The 17,900-nt window shown below is 40.3% G+C and overlaps 1 protein-coding gene across 1 annotated transcript in view; it reads right to left on the bottom strand.

Annotated features, from left to right (window-relative positions):
* The window catches only part of SORCS3 (sortilin related VPS10 domain containing receptor 3), a 588,465-nt gene that overhangs the window by 207,653 nt on the left and 362,912 nt on the right, over positions 1-17,900 (bottom strand). The window contains exon 5 of the mRNA XM_036828794.1: positions 10,012-10,085. Coding sequence (XP_036684689.1) covers positions 10,012-10,085 — 74 coding nt within the window. The remainder of the gene's footprint in view (positions 1-10,011; positions 10,086-17,900) is intronic.

Here is a 17,900-nt window from a genome sequence, read left to right on the forward strand (position 1 = left end):
TTATAAAAATGATTAAATTATAGTCACAAGAGGAAATAGACAACTATCAATATAAGATTTCTGAAGCATAATATAGGAGAATGCACAGTCTTTTAATATATATAATCTAATATATAATATATACATATTATATATACTATTTAGTAAAGAAGCATTACAAATCAGAAAACTTCAGCTAATATTTACATGACCACAGGTTGAGGGCACGATTTAAACATAAAGTAATAGAAGACATTATAACAGGAAAAATAAAAAGACTTGATCAATTTTTTTAAGTAAAAAGTATGTTTGATATCATAAGGCAATTAAAATCCAAAGAACAAACTGGAGACAATATTGAAAGAAAATGAGACCATATAAAAATGCCCATAATAAAGAAGAAGCAAAAACAGATGGTCACATAAAAGAAATACAATGGCTAATAAATATATGTCTAAACTCACCAGTCAGATAAGAAATGCAAATTAAAACAAGGAAAATCCATTTTTGCATATTAAATTAGATTACTTTTTTAAATTAAATTTTTATGAGGTGCAGTGAAATGGTATTTCACTAGTTGGAGTGCAAATTGGTATAAACTTTCCAGAGAACAATTTGGCATGCTAATATTTATAGATATATTGTTTTGGTAGTCTATCCTTAAAAATTATAATAATCAGACCTTGAAAAGATAATTACTTAAAGGTTTTCAAAACAACATTCCAATGCCTTCCTTAATAGTAAAAATGCAGAAGCAAGATCAATGTAAAATAATAGTAGAGTGATTAAATTATTATATAGCCACCAATTAAAATACAATGTAAGTAATGCAAGTTTTAAATTATGTTTAGAGAGTGTAGAGAATGGTACAGGAAGATGTTCAAGTATGTTTTTTTTTTTTTTTTTTTTTAAGTGATCTTTTATTTATTTATTTATTTATTTTTGGCTGTGTTGGGTCTTCGGTTCGCGCGAGGGCTTTCTCCAGTTACGGCAAGCGGGGGCCACTCTTCATCGCGGTGCGGGGACCGCTCTTCATCGCGGGGCGCGGGCCTCTTCACCATCGCGGCCCCTCCCGTTGCGGGGCACAGGCTCCAGACGCGCAGGCTCAGCAGCCGTGGCTCACGGGCCCAGCCGCTCCGCGGCATGTGGGATCCTCCCAGACCAGGGCCCGAACCCGTGTCCCCTGCATTAGCAGGCAGACTCTCAACCACTGCGCCACCAGGGAAGCCCTCAAGTATGTTTTAAAAAGATACAAAATTTTATAAACAGCATGATCTCAGTTGTAATAAAAACTTAAATATATTGAAAATTATACTATATTATAATAGGGGAAAAAGTCTATGAAGAAGTACCTGATTTTTTAAGTGGTGTTTTCTGGGCAGTGAAATTAGAAGGAATTATTTTCTTTTTATTTTCCTGCCTTTCCTTGAACGTATACAATAAGCTCGTATCTTCTCTACAACCAGAAAAAAAGTAGTTAAATTGTGTTTGTGTCTTTTAAAAATTATTTTTGTAGTTTTGGCCTTGCCTCTCCATCTTTTCCTACAAGCCTGAGACACTTCTGCTCCAGGACTCTTCTTGGTGAGAAGTTCTCTGGAAAGTTTGCATTTCTTCTTAAGGTCTTCCCTGCCTTACACCCTGCTATGGACTGAATTGTGCCTGTCTGCACCCCCACCCCGCCATTCATATGTTGAAGCCGTAACCCCCAAGGCAATCGTATCTGGAGATGAGACCTTTTGGGAAGTAATTAGGTTTAGATAAAGTCATCACAGGTGGAGTTCTCATGATCACATTAGCATCCTTATAAGAGGAAACACCAGAGAGCTAGCTTTTCCTCTCCACCATGTGAGGACACAGCAAGAAGGTGGCCATCTACAAGCCAAGAAGAGAGTCCTCTCCAGAAACCAACCATGCTGGCACCCTGATCTCGTACTTCCAGCCTCCAAAAGTGGGAAAAAATACACTTCTACTGTTGATGCCACCCAGTCTATGGCAGTTTGTTGTAAAAGGGTGATTCCGCATGCCTGCAACCCTGTATCCAATCTACGTGTTAAACAGCCTCTGAGCCTTCAGTTGGATGCTTTCTCCTTGGGCTGCTCAGCTCAATATCCTTCTCTTTCTTCTCTCTCTGGGCCTCTCCCTGACCCTCCAATTCTCAGATTCCCTAGTCAAGGCTACTAAGCACAGCTCATTACTATCAATGTATTCAATGTCCCCACTTCTTTATGTAGGGAACAAGCCCTAAATGGCAATCTGAGTTTCAGGAAGACTAGAGCAGTCAAAGTGCTTTACTCCACGTGGGCCTCTCCTGACCCCTCCTCAAAGGACAATAACCTCTGAAATCTCACCCACTGAGAACAATCAAATTTGCTCCCCTCTGAAAGTTTATTAGTGAGATCTGTCTGTCTCTGAGCTGAAGGACTACTTCTCATGCCCTCCACATAATCATCAGGGTGGAATAAGCATTTGGAAGCCACGTGTCTCTAATTCCAGAGAAACCAGCCAAAAAGCTGGGGAAAGAAGAAATGGTGTTTCCATTTGTATCTTGGAATTTTTCTTACACTGAAGTAGGAGAGTGGATGTGGCTATCTCTGAATTCTTTTTGACACACAGAAATCTTTTCAGATTTCCCAAGGCAGGGTCAAATATGATGCCTTTCCTTCACAGTAAAGAATTCACTTAAGTCTACAGCTACATATGTCCCCTTATTTCCCCTCCTTTGTAGCACTCATCTGTGCTAAGCGTGATCACCACCTGAGTCCAACAGGTCTTGACTTCAACCAAAGAGGTGAGTGTCCTGTTTTCCTCAGTGCACTGGATTGACGACCACGTGTAGCTTTCGAACACTGCATTTGCTTTCGGCATTAAGACAGCTCTTCCAAGGCCGAGATGCAACCAGACATGCAGCATATGGGTGGCCCCCCGCAGCAAAGTAGAAACTGATTTCTGCTTGCAAGCTGAGCTTTCACATCTCCCCTCCTGACCCTGCATGTATTATTTTGAATGTATTTTTAAATTGCTACACCATTTAAAAAACGTAAGGGAGAGTTGAATTAAATATTACTTGTGGCGTGCACTGGTTCGCAAAGGGCCTCTAAATCTGATTCCTTCCACGAGGTCGATGCCTAAATCCCATTATTTGAGATTGCAAATGACTGTGTTTGCAAAATTGTAGATGCACGTTTAGATGCAGCTTCAAAAATTCACCCCGTAATGTTAACTTTGTTTGAAAAGACCTTGATTTTCCAGGAAGCAATCTCAAATCATTCTGCCTGTTCCTTAGCTCTGTCTCTGTCATGGATAATGTATTAATAGCCAAAGGATGACTCGCCATGTAGTTCTTCTGGAACCATTGTTTAGGAGCCCATCCTTGAAGCAAAACAGAATACATTCCAGAACAGGTGAGATCTATAGAGTTTAAACTGAAGTAAAGGTGTAAGAGGGTTCACCCAGCCACATTATCTCAAGGTGATCATGTCCCCTTTTCACTTCCTGCTTCTCTGCCCTATGCTTTCCACCCTCACAGCTGCTACTAGGCTGAGCTGGGTAAGTCTAGGACTCAGCTATATGGGATTTTTGTAAGTGAAATTAGCACTTCACTGAACAGGAATGTGCACACTTGGCTCATGTGCGCACACACACACAGAGGCAATAAACAGTATTCTCACAAAGCAAAATCCTGCCATCCAAATGTAAAACAGAATAGAACAGAATGAAACAAGTTCAGAAAACCTCACTAAAAAACTCAGCAGCTGAAAACAACAAATATTTCTCATCTCACTGTTCCTATGTGTCAGGAATCTGGGCATGACTCAACTGGGTGCCTCTGTCTCAGCGTCTCTCACAAGGCTTCAATAGATGTGCTGGCCAGGGCTGCAGACTCACCTGAAGGCTTGACTAGAGAAGGATCTGCCTCCAAGCTCACTCGCATGATTGTTGGCAGGATTCGGTTGTTCCTCATTGGAACCAAGCTGTTGGCCTGAGGCCCTTAGTTCCCCACTGACTACTGACTATAACCTCCCTCAGTTTCTTGTCACGTGGGCCTCTCCACTGGGCAGCTCACAAAGCAATTACAAGAATGCATCTAAGACAAAAACCATTGTCTTTTGGTAGCCAAATCTCCGAAGTGACATCTTATCACCTGTGCCACATTCTAGTAACTAGAAGCAAGTCGCTAAATGCAGCCCAAACTCAAAGGGAGGGGACTAAACAATGGCATGATCGCCAGAAGACAGAGGTCATTGGGGGCCATTTTGGAGGCTGCCTGCCACAAGAATGAAGTAAGTATTGACTATAAATAGACTCATACTTGCACATGTTTTAAGTGTGAATATACAATAGCACAAAATTGATATCTTTAATGACAGGTGTCAAAGATACTCAAATGAATATATTCTGAGGTAATTATTCTCCTTTCAGTGGTAATTAAAACAAAGTCATTAAACCCTAACAATCACCAATTCCCCCTCCTACATGTTCTAAGGGATATACAGCAAACAAAGATTGATTTCCTGGAGGGTGGGGTGAGAGTGATAGACGGAGAGGAAGAGGAGAGAGGGTAGGTCATTCTATATAAGAAAAGCTTATGATACTCGGGGAGGAAGGTGTGTGGGGATAGAGGGGTGCTCTGGAAGGGGATGTTCTGTGGACAATAAACCTCTGTGACTGAGAATAGTTTTAGAACCCATGGAAAGAGAAGGAAAAGTTGAGAAGGTAACTACCATGATGATCAAGATCTTGGAGAGACAGATATGGATGGGCAAAGGATAGTTTTAGAAAGACTCACTGAGTGCTGTGTGATATAATGCTTCTTTGCAACTCCCTTCAAGAAAATGTTCAGTAAAAACCTACATTGCTCTAAAATGCTTTCAGTGTTGAATTTGGGTCATACCACTTGAATGTGACACTCTGTTGAGACTGGGGAAAACATAAATTTTTATTTGGGCTACCTAGGACACTGGTTCAAGAAAACAATCCTAGATATTAAGGAAATATGCATAAAATATTATCCAAACTGTTATTTATGATAGTGAAAAATATGAACATTTCCAATGTCCAATAAAAATAGAGTAATACAAAAAAAATAGAGTAATACAGTATGTATATTTACATAACGAAGAGTTGCATAGACAATTAAAATGATGGTTATAAAGATTTTATAATAATAAAAATTGTTATAATAGCACATTAAGAGGGGAGAAGGGGGATTATAGAAATTCACATGCAATATGTTTAGGCTACACATTAAAGAGCACAGGCACACAAAAAGAGACTGGGAAAAACAAGAACAGTGAAAGATTGGAAAGGAAATATTGCAATCAAAGGGTTTTTTAGTCCATATCCTTCCTTTCTCCTTTAAAAGATATTTTCCTAGGACCTCCTATCTATACACACCAGGGAGGACACGTTTTGCTTTTCCATTCTCCCTACCCTCCCTCATGACCTTTCTAAAAGAAGAGAAAAGAAGCTGTTGGCAGAGCCATCGCTAGAAATCCACAATGAGGAAGCCGACCTTAATCAAAGGACAATAGAGCCCATCCCGACTGTCCCTACACACCAGCCACTCTTCAGCCTGCAACCAGGCATCACAGCAGCTCAAAAGAGCGGTCCACAAGGGACTCTCTCCATGAGCCCCCCTAAAGTGGGCTGATCTACAACTTGTTCTACATCTGTTGATTCTTATAGGGTTTTTTTACTCTAAAGACCAGTCCATTTTGCAACCCAAATACTCCAGAAAAGAGGTAAGAGTTTAAGTTCCTGGCACCTTAGTGTGTATTACTTTATCAGAACACTCTCCTGCAGTGACAGCAAAGAAGAAGAAATGGACCCTGATCTTTCAGGAGAGAGAACAATTAAGGGGAAGTTAGTAAGGAAGAGACATAGGACACATTCTATCTCTCCTTCAAGATATGGTACGACCAAATGCCATCAGGGATCAGAGGCACTTAGAGGCCAGTCCAGTTACACAGAGAACTCAGCAGGCCTAGGATGCCTGTTCCCTCAATGAAAAAGAGGCCAGAAGAGGGTGAACACCTAGGGAGGGTGAGGGGCTGCAGAGGCAGAGCTGTGAACCGTCACAAGTATTCATGTTGGATGTGCAGCGAAAACAATCTTCCCACAGCAGAATGTGCCTGCCTGTTAAATATCTTCCAATGGAAGAGTGGAAATACTATTCATTTGTAGCTCAGTAGGATATTAAAACAAAAAACAAAAACAAAAAACCCCACTTTTTCCCTACAATAGCTCTGCCCAAGCAGAGACTAGAGAAAGATTACGTGAGGCTACTTAGCCACTCTTGTGCTCTCCCTGCAAACTAAAATTGCTAAAGCAGTTGGGGTGATGAATGCGAGCATAATCTGCCTGTTAACCAGGTATCAAATGAGTGAAAAGGTCACATATAAAAGAGTTTTCACGTCAGTCTGATTCTCAGGGCACGAGTTTGATGGCCCAGTCACTCCATGGTGTAAGATTCCTAGGTGACCTCTCTTGATGGCGTTAGAACATCTGGAATTCATAAAGAAAATTTTATCTCTAGATGAAGCTTTTATGATTGATGCTAATGAATATTATGCCCCATGCCCTGTCTAACCCACAGGCACTGTGGGGCACTAAGGAGGAAATGGATAATCATGATAGCCCCTTATGATTCCCAATGCATTTTCACAGCCATTACACTGATCATCACTGTAGATGGTCGATTCTTCTCCAGCACACTTGGCAGAAATCTTTTCTGAATCACAGTGTTCTTCCCCACAAGTCCCTTCTAGGTTGCTACTTTCCACCAACTGAAGGCGACATGGGAGAAGAAACCTAGCATTCGTGAAGGATCTATCCCTAGACATTTGAAAATCTCCAAATTATAGATAACAATATTTGGACAATATTTTGTCTGGTTAGCGTGTTCACTCTATTCGTCTACATACCGCAAGATAAAAGTCTTTTATTTCAATGTCTTGTTTTTGGCATGACTTCCCTGCCCCCAGTGCGTCCCCACCGTCCCTAATACCACTTCACCCTGCAGCAACCCTCCCAAAGAAGCAGCTGTAGGGCTTTGGGTTGTTGAATTGTTTTGTTTTTACCACGTCAGAAGAATTATGACTCCAGAAAAAGTGAGGACAATAAAGTTAGGTTGAGATGTGGATTCTTGGCAGTAAATTAGACCCATTCGATTGTTATCAGATGTCCACACACAAACAGTCTCACTGGGAATGGGATTCAAATTTGCGTCCCAGAAAAATGACAAATCACTTATGTGTCACAGTCTTCAGAACTACTGGTAAACATAGTATTTAAAGACATAACTTACAAATTATAAATCTGAAATGGTGAAACAAAATTGCCAAGAGTCCAATTTTGAAAGGATTATATCTGGTCCTTTCAATAAGCATCTGAAACTGACAAGAAGAATATTGTTCCCATTGCGTAGATGCGGAAACCAGAGCTTGGAGAGGTGCTCTCTCAACCAAAGCTGTGCTCTACACCCTGAGAAATGCACACTTTGTCTTTCCTCAAGGAGGTGCCTAGTCGATATTTCCACTCCTAACCCATACAAGCCATGTCTCTCCAACATAAGCGCTTTCAACAGCCATGAATTCTGTCATTGGTGGGGAAAAAAAAAAGGTCTGTGTAAAATGAGCTCTTCCTCTGCAACTCCTATGGCACCTAAAAGAATAATCACGGCAATTATACATCAGAAACGGAGAAATGATAATTACAAAAATGGAATTTTCAGCTTCCACTTGGCTAGCCAGCACAGGCACTAACTTTTATATTTCCCCATGGGGGCATATATGAAAGAAGCACAGAGTGGAGAAGAGGTGAAATACAATTGCCAGGACCTGGGGATTTATCCTTTCTGCTACACAAAGGAAGGGGGAAGGCAGACAGCAACTGGGACATTCTCTTCTTGCTCTTTGCAAAACAAAGAAAAATGCTGCCCTTCATCCACTTAATTTAATTTCCTTCAGAAACAATGACGAGTCCTATCCAGTCTACTGTACTTTCCTTCTCCGTCAACGTGACTTCCTAGTCGGCTAACTGCCTTACCATCTCAAGAGTTTGTTCCAGAAATAGCAGAGGGCTACTTTTTTCTTTCTGAGGGACTTCTGAGTGTTGGCACACTGAGAAACTGGTCCATCTTAGCTGAGCAAAAAGGCAGTAGTTATATAGCTAGAACATCAGAAAAACAAATATTTCCTTTTTCTGCCATAGCCTACTGAAAAAAATCTTAATACAATTCTAAATACGACCAAATAATAATTGTAATAATAGCTACAGACCAAATAATAGTTGGTCTGAAAAGGGAAAAATAACTGGGAATAGCCAAGGTATTGAGTCAAAAGCAGTGATCCCAATTCCCTTTTTTCGCCCAGTTCTTTGGGTATAATACGACACGTTGATTTTCACAGTGTGCTTCAGCAATCATCATTTTAATTCTGGACAAAGTTCTATAGGTGCAGAGGGGACTGGGTGAAAACGCTGCTTCCAAAGATGTTGGTATGGTTGTATGTACATACAGGGATACATATACCTACATGACCACCACCCACACACACACCACCCCTGCCTTGTGGAAGGCATAAATGGCCATCTCGTGACTTCTTAAGGGAACTAAGGTATTTAAAATGAGACATGGAAGAGGTACTACTTTCAAATACTGTTAATTTTTTTCTGTTTTTAATTAAGCACATAATTAAGCATATTATACACTTTGGTGTATGCTTCCTACATATATCTGGCCACCATTTCTGCCGAAATGAAAGCGAGATAGAACTAAGAAGCATTTCATAGAGCAAGGAAGAGTAAAAGGTAAAATTATACCAAACCAAGTTTACTTTGCTACAACCAAGGTAACAACAGTATGCATGTCTTAAAAAAATACCAATTAATAACAACACTTGCCCCTTGTACAAGAGTAAATCTGTTCTCCCTAATAATACCAACTAAAATTTACAACATAATATATAGTTAATGAAGTATTTTTCAATTAAAAAAAAGAATGGCATTTTCTGATTGGGGGAAGGGCTAATTCTCCATCTTAAACATGTATTCACTCTTAAAAGAGTTTTTCAAAATGTGCTCCACAGAAGTGGCTCTGAAGGACTCAGGTGTGACGTGAGAAAGGGATTCTGGAGTGAAATGAGTTTGGGAATCAGTGACTTTGTGTTTGGCAGCTTCCCTCCCTCTGGGCTTCTCCAGAGTCTTCAATATCCTAACGTGAATCCTGAGTCTCCAGGAGGGCAGAGTTAGATAACCGTTACCTAAAATTATGTGACCACAGAAACACCTTTGGAAGGAGAAGCACCGTGTGGAAGTAGTGTTCTTCAGACTATGTTTTCGGAATACTGCTTTTAGAATAGGTTCATAAAATATCTACTTTTTCCAAAAAGAAGGGAGACTAGTACATAGCTAAGAGCGCCCCATCATGACCTTCTCATGGAGCTCTCCAGCCCAGGGCTTCTCACTTTAATATACACATTAAATCACCAGGGATTATGCTACACGCAGAGTCTTGCTCAGGAAGTCTTAGTGGGGCCTGAGGTTGTGCGCTTCTAACAAGTTCCCAGGTGATGCCGATGCTGCTGGTCTGTGAACCAAACTCTGAGTAGCAAAGGGCTAGGACACACATGACTTCACATGCTGAAGGTGGGGCTTCCCTGGTGGCGCAGTGGTTGAGAATCTGCCTGCCAATGCAGGGCACACGGGTTCGAGCCCTGGTTTGGGAAGACCCCACATGCCGCGGAGTGGCTGGGCCCCGTGAGCCACAATTACTGAGCCTGCGCATCTGGAGCCTGTGCTCCGCAACAAGAGAGGCCGCGATAGTGAGAGGCCCGCGCACCGCGATGAAGAGTGGCCCCCGCTTGCCGCAACTAGAGAAAGCCCTCGCACAGAAAGGAAGACCCAACACAGCCATAAATAATAAATTAATTAATTAAAAAAAAAATGCTGAAGGTGTCCAGGGACTGTCCAGAGTGCTATGTTGTCTGATAATTCCTTACCCAAGAGGGTGGTGAGACTGAGGATGGAGCTTACCAGTAAAACCTGTTGGGTGTGATGCGTTCATGCATGAGTTGCCACCGTCTCCCAAAGTCCATGGAGCTGTAGAGCTGCAAAACAAGGAAGTGAGGAGAGCATAAGCATCAAGGGACACTGTTTAACAGAAATGCACGTGTCACCCTTCTGGAGATGAACATTCCAACCCATCCGAGTGCCTAATGCACACAAGTAGGCATCCATTCTATCCAAATATATGAATATGACTGCGCTATGCTTATCATGGGGTCTTCTAACTCAATATACATCCAAACAACGGACGCTTTGGAGCTGAGTGTAAAACCATTTCTGATGCCATCCATGTCTCTCCTTTAGGGGTAAAGCCTTTAGTAAATTATATCTTCCTTTTTTCTTCAAATTCCAAGAAGTCTCTAGCTACATATAAAACAGTTCAGCAACACTGAATATTTTAAAATATTTATTGAACAGCTCTTACATGAAAGGCACTCTGGTGGATATGAAGATAAGGAAGAGGTACATTCTGTGCTCATAGGAAAAGTAACACTCATAGGTAAAAATGCTCATCAGCTGATATCTGAGCCAATATTAAATCAAAATATTATGCTCTTTCAGTTTTATCTCTTAGTGTTAAATATAATATAATCTAAATGAAATGGTCTCTTCGATGCCACTAAGATACCAGGCTCATTCACACTCTCATGACTTTGTAAGATGGCAAGGATAAGACGACTCTTGTGCCTAAGTGAAAATCACCTATCCGTGCAGGGCCAGCACAAGTGTGGCTTCCTCCACAAAGCCTTTTCTGACCTCTGGTCCACTCACTGTTCTTCCTTCTCAGTTCACTCATCATTTGTTTCCACTGAGCACTTATCATGGGATAAAATATGTTTGTGTGTTTCAGATTTGTCTGTATTATTTAGTTGTATTTATACTCCCTGAATACATACAGTGTTCACTAAATATCTGTTTCCTAAATCAGTAATTAAAACAGGCAATAAAGATGGACAGAAACTCATGGAATGAGAAAAAAACCCAGAAGAGCCCCAGGACTTTAGAAAAATAAAAAAAAGAACGCTCTGAGAGGCCAAACGACACAGATTCCACATTCTCTTATTTTATGAATGCAGAGTCTGAAGCCTTTGTAACACATAAGGGAAAACCCAGCATCCCTTTAAGAGACTAGCCAGGAGTGTGGCTAGTTTATTTTTATTTATTTATTTATTTATTTATTTTTTAATATAAATTTATTTATTTATTTATTTATTTATTTTTGGCTGTGTTGGGTCTTCGTTTCTGTGTGAGGGCTTTCTCTAGTTGCGGCGAGCAGGGGCCACTCTTCATCGCGGTGCGCGGGACTCTCACTATCGTGGCCTCTCTTGTTGCGGAGCACAGGCTCCAGACACGCAGGCTCAGTAGTTGTGGCTCACGGGCTTATTTGCTCCGCGGCATGTGGGATCTTCCCAGACCAGGGCTCGAACCCGTGTCCCCTGCATTGGCAGGCAGATTCTTAACCACTGCGCCACCAGGGAAGCCCAATTTTTAATTGAATGCCTAGAAGTGCAATATGTGAATCAGACTGATGATACTAATAATATAATTAGTAATAATTAGTAATAATAAATATTATTATCATCATCATTATTGTTATTAATGTTTGACTGTGTTGCTCTTTCACATACATTTCAGCCTTACAAGGACACTGAAGGGAAGGCAAGATAGTTATTACTAATGGAAACCCCTGCTCTCAGGCATTCTCTCATCCACCCAGACAGTTAACCACTCCCTCCCTGCTGGCATCACTGTGTTTACTATCAGCCTGCAAGAAGGGGTTCACAGTCAGCCATTACTGGTTGGCACACCTCTCCGCCCCACTAGACTGAGAGTCATAAGACGGGCAGAGATCATGCCTTATTCACCTTTGTGAGTCCGTGGTTATACAACGCCTGGCATATAACAGAGGAGCACACAAAACTCCTATTTCACATTTAATGAGACTCAGTCTTGAAGAAGTTACAGTTTTGTCAAATGAACTAGGATTTAGGTTTTCTGAGGCCCCAGCCACCATCTCCTTCTATGGAATCACGGTGCCTAGTTTATAATGAGAATTCCATCATGTTTATATTTTTCCACAAATGTTTACAACTGGAAAAACTGAGCAAGGCAGAAGTAGGTGGTCCTCAAGTTTATAGAAATGGGGTCAGGTGAAGGATATCCCTGTAATCACATCCCCAATAACCGTTTACCCACAGTGCTCTCCAATGCACCACATCCAGGTAACGTTTCCATCTGTAAGTTTTGAGTCCAAATCTTACAATGCACACAGAAATAATTTTTGTATGAACTTATGGTAATCTCAAAAAAGCTTTGGGGGGCTTGGAGAAGTCTGGTCCCATTTCAGTTTCATTCAGGAAATATTACTGAACATTGGCACCATGAATGAACTACATTTTTTAAAGTCTCTTTTTTTGTCCAGTAAATAACAGATATGTTTGTGTGTGGTCATATATATATATATATATATATATATATATATATATATATATACACACACACACACACACACACACACACACACATACATATAACTCAAAATAGTCTAAAAGGTAGTTAAAGAGATATATTAGCATTCCTATTTTATAGATGAAGACATCCATGCTCGGTTCTACAAAGTGACTATAGCAGCCGTATGGAAAACCAGGATGTCTATGCTGATGTAGCAGATGCCAGGTGTACACTACACCACACCAGCCCCACCAACTCCACCAACTCTCACAGTATTTATTCAAACCAGGCTCTTACTCCATGAGTAAGTACCAACTACTATGTGTGTCCAACTCTGCACATGGGAAAAATAGGCAAAACTACTCTGACCCTCAAATATCCATACAGGTCCACCACATCAAACGGGAAAATGGGGCAAAGGCTAAGGCTCTAGAAGGTGAGAGATGGGAAAGATAAACTGGGGTAAAAATGGAACAATGAGGCTTACTGAAGAAATATATTTTGAGCTAGGCCTTTGGAAATAGGTGGTGTGGCCCAGAGAGAAGGTGGATCGAGATTTTCCTGGATGGAAGAGACAATGAAGAGAAAGGTGTCAATATGGCTAAGGTCTTGAGCTTGGCTCTGGGGGAGCTTTTAAGAGAAAGGAGGGATGTGATAACAGTTGCTGGCCAAAAGCAGGTGGAGGTTGTCTGTCTGTCTGTCTCCTTATTCATCCATCCATCTATCTATTTGCGGATGTTTTTATATCTCTCTGTATGTATATTTAGATTGGAGAGGGGCTTGGGAGGAAGGAGAGGGTTTGTGAGGACCAGACCATCCCACTGGGTAGAATATATCCACATAATTTATTGCAAGAACTGAGTATTCTATGCAGGGTTTTAAGAAATGGATCACTTTCTTTCCCATGGCATATGCTGAGACTTAAGACAGATGTTTCTCAATTAAATATAGGAGAGACTTTGGTTGGTGCCTTCTATAACCCAAAGATATCGATCAGACTCTCTGTCGGCCCTGCTTCCAATCTGAGCAAACAGAACCCCAAATTCCTTCAAATAAAACCCAGCACGATTGTGTCTTCCTCTGCTGCAACTCTAGCAACAGGTCAGGCAAAAACCTTGAGGGTCACACCGACCCCTGAATACCCCAGGGAAATCATCAGACCCTCCATCATAGAGGATGCTGGTCGTGGCAGAACGCCACCCTCCACAGCTCCTGCTCGGGCGTACTGCTGGGAGAAGCATGGCTCCGCTCATCCCACGCACTTCCCAACAGAAACAACTAGAGCTCAGTGCCGATCTACTCATCCAAGCCTGTTCCACTTCCCGCCTCCCTGTCTCTGGTTTTGCTTTTTCAGCTTTTCAGTTTGACTGATGAGAGAAAAATCAAATTGCATTGTCTGCCTGGAGGCTGATTCAGATGAACAGAAAGAGCAGGCTCCTATTCATTAAGGGCCTTGGGTTAGCTACCTTGTCTCTCAATCTACAGTAAGTTGCTGAGTCTGAAATGAACTGTATTCTCCCACAAGCTGAATCTTTGCAGCCTCTCCATCCATCCATCCATTCATTCATTCATTCACTAAAAGTGTATCAAACAACTACTATGCTTTAAGCACTGAACTAAGTGCTGGGATTACAAAGGTTAAAAATACCATGGATAAGTAAAAGACAGAAATCCAGACAATTACACTGCCATGCATTATATGTCATAATATTAATACTGTTTATCTCTGCAATGGTAAGATTGTGGGCAATTGATATTTTGTTCTTTCGGTTATTGGGATTTTTAAAAAATTATTGTGAACATGTATTACTTTAGTAATTTAAAAAATGAAAGCTCTGACACTGAAATAGAAACAAAGCACATAGGCAATCACTCAATAGAAAGTGCTAGAAGATTGTTTAATGGTATGAAAATGTTCATTATATATTATTTATTTAAAAATATATTACAAACCATGCATATATTGATGCTAATTTTATTTAAAGTATTGCATAACTTGAAATATATTAGTAGAGAATATGTCAAAATATTAGTAGTGGTTATCTCTGAATTGTGGAATGATGAGTAATTTATATACTTTTTAAAGCTTCCCATTATTTTTAGATTTCTTTACAATAGATATATATTATACTTCAATAGTAATAGTAACCTATGGTTTATTCTATTTATATTTATGTAACAATAATTTTCTTTTTATAAATGTACATGTTATATTTATCTATCTTTTAAAAGACCAAGAATCAAACCTGCAATTTTTCCATTGGGGAACTGGAATTAGACAAAGCAACATGGAACTTTCCATAAAATGGTATTTCACAGAGGTTATTATTATGGATAGTAGTGAATCCTTCCTTGGACAGAAAATGTATTAGCTCACGCAGTGTTTATATAGTCCTGCATGGCTTCAACCCAAAGTGTTTCATGCAACATTAAAATAAAATGTATTTTCCAAACAATAAACATGTTTAAAACATTTCTTGTTTACACAAAGTTACACATGAGATGGTGTTCTCCTCCATATACTGCCTTATGATGTCCCCTCCCTTCAAGGATGTCATTCTTGGACTTCTACCAAAGAACAATCCAGATCCCCTTCTCTCCCTTCTTCCACTATATGTCATGGTCTCATCTCTCTTAACAAGCACATATTAGTAGTGACATGCACACGCAGCGCACTAAATGAATCATCGGAACAGCTGGAAAATATGAAAGAGCACGCTCTTTTCCTTATTGATTCAGTTATTCGTTCCTTAATTATATCAGCCTGCCAGGGAAAAGCATCTGATAGCTGAAAAACTAAAGAGGCAATTTAATCAATGTAATATTCCACAGGAAGAACAACAAGTTGTATCTGGAAAGCTTAAGTTCAAAGAATAATACGACTGCGTTAGGAGGTTACGGGTTGAATTATGCCCCACCCCCCAATAAAAGATCTGTCAAAGTCCTAACTCCCAGTATCTCAGAATGTGACCTTATTTGGAAATAAGGTCTTTGCAGATGTAATGAAGTTAAAATAAGGTCAGGATGGGCCTTAATCCAATATGATTGATATCGTCATAAGGAGAAATTTGGACACATAGACAGACAGACACAGAGGGAAGACAATGAGAAGACACCCAGAGAGAAGGCCATGTGAAGACAAAGAATTTTAGTGATGTATCTACAAGCCAAGGGATGCCAAAGACTTCTGGCAAATCACCAAAAGCTAAGAAGAATCGAAGCCTCCCCTATAGGTTTTAGAGGGAGCATGGTCCTGCTAACACCTTCATTTTAGACTTCTAGCCTCCAGAATGGTGGGACAATGGAATTCTATTGTTCCAAGTCATCCAGTTTGTGACACTTCGTTATAGCAGCCCTAGGAAACTAATATAGGCATCTTACGCTTGCTACCAGGAGTAATAATGACAGATTTGGCTACATTTTTCTGTTGTTTTCTTGTCTCCACTCCTAGGCATTTAGTTGTAAGGCCAGAAGTCTTGTTTAGGACCAGACTGTTGAATCTGTGGTTGAAAACCAAACTCTCATTTGCCTATATTTCTCTGTCCTGTGCATATTTACCACACCCCTATGGATATTTTCTAAGAATAACTGTGAATTCATAAAGACCATATGGCAGTAACCAGACATAATCAGAAGGGGCAACAAGCTATACATTTTATAGCAGCTTTTGGTATTCCAGCCAGATTCCCTAGAGCCAGCAGATCTCCCATGTAGAGGGAAGGACGGTTTGGAATACATTTATATAAAAGCTCTCCCCTGTAGGCAAATTCAAACTTAGTGTGTAACTGTCCCGATTTTTTGCTCAAAACCCATGGAGTTTAGGTAGCATTCCACTGAACTATGGCCATGACGATCTTGGTCTTCCAAATAAAATGAGACTGGTTTCTGCTCAAAATAAGGTCTCTGCACCTTTTTCCTTGGTAGCCACAGAGCAAGTAGGAGGGCTTGGCTGGCTTATGCAGGGCTATAGAAAGGATCCCCTGGGTTGTGGTAGGCAGGAGAGAAACCAGGTCACATAGCAACAAAGAGTCCTTTCCAACCTGTGCCTCTGGCTCCTTCCTCAGATGTTCTCCAAAGAACTCCTTTCTTGATAACCAGGGGAAACAATTGCATCCAAGGTCCCTCTAAGCTCTGGAGATGTAGACAAGAACTTCTGTCCTCAGTAACCATTTTCCTTTGCCCTTAGGAGTTATAAGGCATTTACACCATAAAGATATTTATAAAAAGACATAGACAGTCACCTAGTTATGCCATCCTATTGGAGATGGCAACATTTTTCTTCCCTTCTTGAAGATTTCTAGCCAAGAAGGTTTTCTCTCTCTCAGATGGTTTACATCATCCATTCCTTCATTTAACAAATATTGATCAAATGTCTATTAAGAACAAAGCACTGTTCTGTGGGTTTAGGATACATCAGTAAACCAAAAAGACAAAAAGTCTCTGCTGTCAGGAATTTTACATTCTAGCTGAGATCAAGAACTCAAATGCCCTAAAGTTCATTGTGTGAATACATGAGGGAGGGATAAGAAAAACAGTACCACTATTTGTATTCTTTAGATACAGGCTCATTTTGCTGGCACTTAATGCACTAAGGAAATTTCTTTGCTTATCCAAGAAGAAGATTTTTCCATTTTTATTGAAACACTTGATAAAAGGCTATCTTTTATTTTCCTGCTTTTAATAGAGACATGAGTTCAAAAAATGTTTCACTTTCCTCTTAACTCTAAGAAAAACACCATACAAGTCTGATAATGTTTGGCAGATGAAACTTCCCCACAACGCTGGGGAGAAGCAGGGAGTCCACAGAGCTCATGCTCCATCGAAAAATGGGCTTAGCTGTTCCCTAGCTGGACAGGAGTGCTGAGCCAGTGTGGTCAGGCTTTAGAACTTTGAAGAGAACCTGAAAATTCTGATTTTTTATGGGAAATCTCCATATTTTTCAATTTTGGCAAAAACTGAAAAATTTAAAACATACTGCAGGGCAAATAAGATGTGTCTTAATCCAGATGGCCAAGTGCTGCCTGAGGACCACCAATTGGCGATCTGAATCCTAGCGTAGACCTACAACTGCCTGCAGGAGACAGTGGGACTATTTGACCTTGAAGTAAGATGGCCAGATTTAGCAAATAAAAATACAGAATGCTCAGGGAATTTGAATTTCAGATAAAAAATAAACAATTTTTTTGTGTAAGTGCATCTTGTATAACAGTAAGGATATGCCTATATTTTTAAAACGTTGTTATTTATCTGAAATTCAGATTTAATTACATGCCCTATATTTTATCTGGCAACCTTACCTTGAAGTCCCTCCCATTCCACCTCTAAAAGTCTGAATTATAAGATGCAGCCCCTTATATTGGGCTTCTTTACTCTTTGACATTGGATGCCACCAAGTGAATAAAAGA

This window comes from Balaenoptera musculus, chromosome 16, assembly GCF_009873245.2.
Source record: "Balaenoptera musculus isolate JJ_BM4_2016_0621 chromosome 16, mBalMus1.pri.v3, whole genome shotgun sequence".
Taxonomy (NCBI): domain Eukaryota; kingdom Metazoa; phylum Chordata; class Mammalia; order Artiodactyla; family Balaenopteridae; genus Balaenoptera; species Balaenoptera musculus.